This window comes from Leptodactylus fuscus, chromosome 4 (assembly GCF_031893055.1).
Source record: "Leptodactylus fuscus isolate aLepFus1 chromosome 4, aLepFus1.hap2, whole genome shotgun sequence".
NCBI lineage: Eukaryota > Metazoa > Chordata > Amphibia > Anura > Leptodactylidae > Leptodactylus > Leptodactylus fuscus.
In genome coordinates, this window is record NC_134268.1 from 134,271,523 (window position 1) to 134,279,631 (window position 8,109).

The 8,109-nt window shown below is 42.4% G+C and overlaps 1 protein-coding gene across 1 annotated transcript in view; it reads left to right on the forward strand.

The window, feature by feature from the left end:
- Positions 1 to 536: 536 nt before the first annotated feature.
- PDIA4 (protein disulfide isomerase family A member 4) overlaps positions 537 to 8,109 on the forward strand; it is a 24,372-nt gene continuing 16,799 nt past the window's right edge. Inside the window, exons 1-3 of the mRNA XM_075271126.1 lie at positions 537 to 843; positions 5,325 to 5,445; positions 7,390 to 7,595. Coding sequence (XP_075127227.1) covers positions 687 to 843; positions 5,325 to 5,445; positions 7,390 to 7,595 — 484 coding nt within the window. The 5' untranslated portion in view covers positions 537 to 686. The remainder of the gene's footprint in view (positions 844 to 5,324; positions 5,446 to 7,389; positions 7,596 to 8,109) is intronic.

Consider the following 8,109-nt stretch of genomic DNA (forward strand, 5'->3'; position numbering starts at 1 on the left):
AAAAAAATGTCTGAATGATAGGATCCTTTAACCACTAACTTGGTCTGTTCTTATTTATGTGATTGTTATACACGGGGAAGGGGGTGTTTTAGTGAAGGTCCAGTATGGCTGGTCTGGCTACATAGACATGGTTGTGTGCATGTCATCTAACTCTGAGGCAGATGGGACTATAGCGGTAAGGCAAGCAATGGTTGCAGTTCTCTGTAATGGTGGCAGTCCCAGCAGTTGGCCCCCAGAAGTATCCAACCATTTAGGACATGCAGTTACTTCGTAGAACACGTAGAAACTTCAGTCTGAGGTGCCTTCTTGTCTACTAGCCTTTTCCTCATTCCTTTATGCCCGTACTCGCATATTATTACTGTACAGGGCTCGTCCCAGTCAAGTTTCATGTCCGTAACCAGTTCTCAGGGTTTCCCGCCCTCCTCACCATTACAGCCAATGTGCAGCTGCCTAGTCTGTTCCGCAGACGCCTCCCTATCGAGGTTTCCGCCTTGTTCTGTAGAAGTGGCGATGTGCTATTGGCGGTTACGCGAGCAGCCAATGACAGGGAAGCACGCTGCTGCAGTGTTGAGCTGAGGTGAATGGCTCCGGCGTGTATTGTGCGTGTGTTGCATCCTTGTTGAGATTTTATAAGTAGAGGAGCGCAGTGCGGGCACACGGTGAATAGTTCCCGCTGGTACCGGTTTATGGTCTGCTTTCCTGCCGGTCACACAGGAAGAAGACGGTCTGCAGGGCGTGTACTCCGGTGTATTGGTGTCATGGGCTCTCCGAGATTTTGGGGCTCACTGCTCTACCTTGCGCTGACAGGGCTGCTGATTGTGTCCTGTGAGGAGGATATAGCAGGTAAGCCTTCTCTATACCATGCATGGAATGGCTGCTGTATAACGAGAGGTGTCTGCCTCTATATTTAACTACCTGACTATTTACTAAACTGCAGCTTAATGTCTTTTGATGATAAATATAACCACATAACGCATACACGTAGATGTAAATATTTCTGCAATAATATGTTGATACAATGATCTTCATACAGAATGGAATTTGTGAAAGTTCTCCATTGGCAGGTAACTAATACCAGTGTGTATTAGCAGTGGGTGTGTATCCTTGTGCTACTGCCATATTGACATGACCTGTACCTGTTCTCATTGTGGAACCAGGGTTGTGGAGTCAGTAGGCCAACCCACCATCTCCTCTATTTTTCCATAGTCAGCCTCCCTTATTAGGCTCCAGGCACGCACGCACGCGCACGCACGCGCGCGCGCGCGCGCGCGCTGTACTGTCACTGGTGCTAGCTGTGTTTTACATTACTCGCACATTGGTCCACTTATATTCTAATAGCCACATACATGGTTTTATCATGGGGCAGTGAGCCCAGGGCAAAACTCAGGACCGGTCCTATATCTGTCTGTGGCCCAGACACACTGAAAGAATTTAATTGCTCTGTGGAACCATGGATGACTCTCGGCATCCATATGTCATCTTTGCCATTCAACCACGAACCTGACACGTGCACGGTCGTAGGTAGACAAAATAGTTTCTAATTCAATATAAAGCCAGTGATTGAATTCACATGGAAATAAATATGCAACTGGCTCTCTAATTGGACAATACTAATTGTTTAATAAAAATAATTTTATTTTCGCACTGTAATGTTTTTATGGCTGCACCCAAAATTGGCTCCAACTCAGTGGTCTTGATACCTGCATAGTGCATCGTAAGGAGGCATGCTACTAAATTTCTTTACTTTTAGTTCATTATATACAACTTTATATATTTCACTTTGGTTTTTGGTTAGTGCACACAGTTCCACGATATATCCAGCAACACCTCCATAGTATAAAACTTAGCCTTTAATTAATAAACATCCAGGATAAATGATATACATCCATAGTAGTTGTTCAAAAACTGTCCATAATGACAAATAGAAAATAGTCAGCGTCTGGCTGACGCGTTTCGGAGCACCAAAGATTGTTTTTGGTTGTCTAATGCTCTCAGCTAGCCTTTGTTTAGTTAGCTGCAGTGATTTTTGTCTTTGCCTAGCATCAGGACCACTGAAACCATTTGCTTTGGTTGTCATCAAATAAGAAAATACTGATCAGTAGTACAGCAGTGGGCAATTTATCAAGCTAGTATACGTTCATTATTTGTATTATTATTTCTTACCTTTCCGTCTGGCCAAATGTTTTTCAGAACCTAGGAAAACTACTTATGTGCAGGCATTGGTAAGGTTAGACTGGTTCTCCGCGATTCTACTAAGCTGGCTGTCAAAAATACAGCCAGTTCGCAAAATATGTACTTCCTGCTCTACCACTGTCTGACTTGTTGGCTACAGGCTACATTAGGCCTGCTAAGAACAAGAATTAGATGGGTTGTCTGTGATAAAAAACTAATTTCTACACTAATCTAAACATCCTACAACCTGCTTATTGTCTAAATTACATAATTTATGAAAAATATGTATCTACCCATATTTTCTGGTTATGATCCGTTTGCCAGTTTCCAGAAACAGAAAATCACTACTAGTCCCACCACCCCATCATACTTAACTTTCTTCTTTTCATATTTTCTCCTGCGGGATGTCTCCTCCCTCTTTTCTGACTGCCGGCGCTGCTCTGTGCTCTGCAGCCGATAATCCACTTCTACTGTGCATGCGTGGGAGCAGAGCATAGAGCAGTGCCGGGACTATTGCGCGCACTAGCAGAATCAGAAAAGAGGGAAGGGTCATCAGGAAGGAGGCAAGTATGAGGGGGGGGTGAGTTAGTTGGGAAGGGCTAGTAGTGGGCAGGATAGCAAGAGAGACGGGGAGGGGGGAGAGTGAAGAGAGAGGGAGTTAGTGTGGAAGCTACATAGCTGGAAGCTCCACTAAGTAAACAAATGCAGAAGATGCCAGGAGCTATCAGTGACACATAGTAATCTCTCAAAACACAGCTAAAGGTATTTGGGTGCATTTATTAACCCATTAATAGCACTCACAGACCTTAAAAAAAAAAAAAAAAAAAAAACATTACCAGAAAACCCCTTTAAGCTAAAGCGCTGCGGGAAGAACCGTAGCGTGAATGCATTGCAGTTCTTTCCACAGTGCTTTGAACAGAAAGTTCACGGAGTTTTCCTTTCTGTTACAATTATATCTATGGGAAAGCCTCTGACGTTTCCGTAGATATAATTGACATGCTGCGATTTTCAAAACCACAACAGTTTTGGAAATTGCAGCGTGTCCACGCTGCGTTTTTTTTTTTTTTTTTTTTGCGCTGCAAAGTGGGCATGGGTTTCTCATGAATCCCATCCACTTTGCCAGTACTGTAAAACACCACGATTTTTACTGCGGCGTTTCCGGCCCGTGGGGCCCTGGCCTTAAGGCTAAGTTCACATCTGCATTTGGGTTTCCATTTGGATGGGTCTGTGTAGGAACACCTGAACAGAAAGCTAATCCGCTTAAAAAAGTGCCTGTGGAAACCTGCAGACCCCATAGACTATAATAGGGTTTGCATGATTTACACTCAGTTTCCGCCCGAAAGAGTAGCACTGCTTGCAGCGTTGTTTTGTCCTCATTTTTCAAATGCAGAAAACAAAATCCCCATACAGAAAACTAACGTTGGTGTGAATCCAGCCTAAGGATATAGGGTAAAAAATGTCTGTAGCTCACCGTTTGTAGGACTTCGATGCAATGTGAGACTCAATGTGCACAGGCTACTCTGGACTCTTGGAGTGTATATCACAATGTGAAGAAATGAAGATAAGTCGACATCTCTCTAAGATAATATAATTTAATATTTACCTTTTAATCCATCAAATTGATTACAATGGTACAGACAAAAAAAAAAAAAGAAAGGAAAAACGGGAAAAAAACTCCTAAAAAAAAGGCTGACGCGTTTCAAAACAACCTGTCTCTTCCTCATAGTGTATCCATACGCTATGAGAAAGAGACAGGTTGTCTCAAGACGTGTCAGTGTTTTTAGGGGTTTTTTTTGTCTGTACCATTTTAATCAATTTGATGGATTAAAAGTTAAATTTTAAAGTATTTCAGAGAGATGCCAACTTTAAGGGCTAGTTCACACGTAAAAACCTCCTGGCTTATTTTGGTCCTGAAAAAAACCGCTTCCTAATTAGGAAGCTTTTTTTTGACATTGCCAGGCTTTTTTTGGAGCTTTTTTTTTGTAAAAACCGCTTCCAAAAAAAGCCAGGCTGTTTTCCCCTCCCATAGAAGTGAATGGGCTAAAAAAAAACGCTAGCGGTTTTTTCCACGCGTTTTTTTGCAAAAAACAGCTAGCGGTTTTTTGCAAAAAACCGCGCTGAAAAAAACCTGCGCTGTTTTTGCCTCCCATTCACTTCTATTGCTTTCTTCAGGCGGAAAACGCCTGAAGAAAGGTCATGTCGCTTCTTTTTTCTGCTAGCTGAAAAATAACTAGCAGAAAAAAAAAGCTAGTGAAAAAAAAAGCTAGCTGTTCACATAGGGCTCCATTGTAAAGGGGCTGATTTTGAAGCGAAATCCGCTGTCAAAAAACTCCCCTTTGCCCACGTGTGAACTAGCCCTAAGGGGAACCTATCACTCAGACATGATTTTTTTTCTAAGTACCACGTTGGAATAGCCTTAAGAGATGTTATTCGTCTCCTACCTTTCGTCGCCTTCTCCGCGCCACCGTTCGTCTACAATCCCAGTTTTTCTCGGTATGCAAATTAGCTCTCTCACCACACTGGGGGCGTCCCCAATGCTACGAGAGAACTCTTTCCAGCGCCGCCTCCATCTTCATCAGCAGCGTCCTTTGCTTGCACAGTATTGTAAGCGGCCATTTTCCGTGGCCTGTGGGTATGCGCAGTCTGCTCTGCCCAAGACCCGAGGCCTAGAAGTTACAAGCCACCGCCGGAAGAAGATGCTGATGAGGACGCTGCTGACTAAGATGGAGCACTGAAAGCACAGGGACTCCATAGACTATAATGGGGTGTGTGTGCTTTCCACGTCGTCTCCACATGAGTCATCCGGAAACTAAAGTTGTTCATAAAGTACTTTCCTCTCCGCATAACTCGTGCGGAAAACACACAGACCCCATTATAGTTTATGGGGTCCGTGTGCTTTAATTAGCTCACCGCTTGGCAGTGTGTTCGGTATTACGTTTAGGGGTCCACATTGGTGACCCCCAAACAGAATACCGAACATAGATGTGAACCAGGCCTCAGATTTCCTTATCCAATTGAGTAAGAAGTTTTTTACTTCCTAACATCTTAGTGACATTTTTTTTTTCTGACTCCAAAAGTCTGGTTTATTGTCCCTACTAAGTTAGCCGAGTGTTGTAGGCTACCAACAATTAAACTTTTATATTCTATTTCAGAAACTTCACTTGATGAAACAGAAGTTAAAGAAGAAAATGGAGTCTTGGTGTTAAATGATGCAAACTTCGATACTTTTATTGTAGATAAAGATACTGTACTTGTAGAATTCTATGCACCTTGGTAAGTAATTGTGCCTGTCAGGAACAGCTGTATAGATTGTACATAATTGCTAAATGTTCTCTAAAGTACTAACAACCATAATGACTGATAGGAAAAGTTAAATTTTTTAAAATAATCTGAATGCAAGATATTTCATATGGCGAGTTAAACTGGGCAACACAGCCATTTTTCCATTTTTCATTTTATCACTCCACAGCTTCCAAAAGCTTAAAGGAGTTTCTCTATCTCCTTCTGACCAGCTTTGTCTGTTGTCTCTTCTTCTTCTCACTTCCTTTATTCTTCAACAAGCGGAGGGGACAAGCAAACACTCTGATGCAGCAGAGTAAACATATCAAGAGAATTAATTAAACAAACAGTAAAAACAAAGAACGAGCAAAAAGGTGTGCCAACTAAGAATAGAGGGAAAAGACTGCATGATCAGCCTCCCTAGAGTCAGCGGGGACAGCAGGGAAATGGGGGTAGAGGAAAGGGTCAGCAGGAGTAAGGAGCAAAAGCAATAGTGAAAATGTGTGTTCGAGAAGAAAGGGAAGACAGCTGAGGGTTTCATGAGGGTGGGGGAACACGGGCAGACTTAAAGTCCGCGGAGTGGTACAAAGTGTCCCAGAGGAGTCATGTTTGGCGGTGAGCTCTGTCATCGCTTTTCAGCTCAGCAAGCATTTTTTCCATCCTGTGGATGCAAAGGAGTTCCTGCAAGCAGGGTGCCAGTGAGGGTGGGGATGATGATTTCCACAACTTAGGTATGACCGATCAAGCAGCAACCAGCATAAAACCAAGTAGTCTATGGGTATGTCTCAAACTTCCTGGGAAAAATGGAGAGGAGGAGTGGGGCCAGGTCGTCCTCCAGGGTGATTTTGGTTACCGTTTGAAACGTGTCTCGCCTCAGTCCAAAATGGGCGCAAGAGAAAACATTCTCACCAGATGTGTACCATCGTACCTTGATCAGTATTAATCTCCAACATCGATCCGAAGTGGAGGGGAAGATTCTATGGAGGACAGAAGGTACTCTGTACCAGCACGAGAGATTCTTAAAATGAGTTTCTTGCTCCTTACAAGAAATGGAGTACTTGTGGCATGCCTGAAAGGCATATGACCATGCATCTGGCGGTAATGGGGGTACCCAAGCGAACTTCCAGAGTGGAATACTGAACGCAGACATGAACCAGGCCTAAGGCTTTATCAGCAAACTGCAATTACCTGACCACACAGCAGCCAGAGAACTCAACGCAACCTACATACTTGGCCCACAAGTAGTGTTGTTACAGATGAATATCCATTTGACCCAATGTTGGATGATTGAACATAGAGAGGGGTTTCATATACATAGTGCGTCACTATTCTAATAAATACACTCCAATATCAATTATATGGGAGTATATTTCTGAGTGTTGCTACATACAATGAGGGGTTATTTATTAACTGTCCTTTTTAATTAAAAATTTCAAAGCTGTGCTTTTTCAGCTTTTTTTGGTAGTGGATATTTAATAAATCTGCACAGTTCCTTGATAAATGTTGAGCACATGTTAATTATTTTAGGTGCATTTTTTTTTTCTTTGGCGATGTGCACTTTGCACCTATTTTTTGAAAAAAAAAAAGGCAAATCTGTGAAATTTTTTGCAAAATGCTAAATTTGTGAATTCAATGCTGTGACATGACGGGTTTTTTTTACACCTGGGAAAAAAGGTACAAATGATTCATAATTCACAGCAAACAAGCCCCGCATGTTTATCAAGCCTTTATTATGCCAAATAAAGGCACGATAAACATGCACTAATGATATTATTTACTGAGTAGTGAATGGTAGTGCAATATTGTAATACTACAGTAAACATTACTTTGGTTCTTGCTTCTCTTTATTGTATATGTGATCTCTGCACTGACTAGCATTATTGCACGTAACATAATGCATTTGTTTACTTTTGGAACATTTTTTTTGGTATATATTAGGTGTGGACACTGCAAGCAGTTTGCTCCGGAGTATGAAAAAATTGCACAAACATTAAAGGAAAATGATCCACCTATACCTGTTGCTAAGGTAGATGCTACAGAAGCTACAAAGCTTGGTGAAAAGTATGAAATAAGTGGATATCCTACAATAAAGATCTTCAAGAAAGGCCAGCCTGTTGATTATGAAGGTTCACGAACAGAAAGTGGTAAGACATAAATGAAATGAAAATTGCATAGGGCATTTGGTTCTATATTTGCACAGTATCTATCATTTTTGCATAGTGTTGTACTACAGATGTAGGTTCCTAAAACAGGCTACAGTGTAGCAAGGCAATTATGATTAAAATTAATCGGGCATTTTACCTTAACTGTGATTAATATTGATTTAGGGAATACCCCTTTTAACCACCTCCAGACCGCCCATAGACTATTTACGTCCAGATAGTGGTTGCCTACTTATGACAGGATGTGCCGGTACGTCCTGTCAGAACCTAGCAGCTGCACAGAGATCGTGCAGTTGCTGACACTGGGAGGTGGCTGTAACTTCAGCCGGAGCTCCCAGAGAGAAGACAGGGAAGGTTTATTCCCTTCCCTGCCTTCTCGATCGCTGTGTATACAGCGCTCAATGAGTGCTGTATACACAGCTATGTGTACCACCATTATGGGGCCGCCCTCTGACCCGGCGGTCACATGATCCACCAGGCTGTGTCTTGCAAGAAG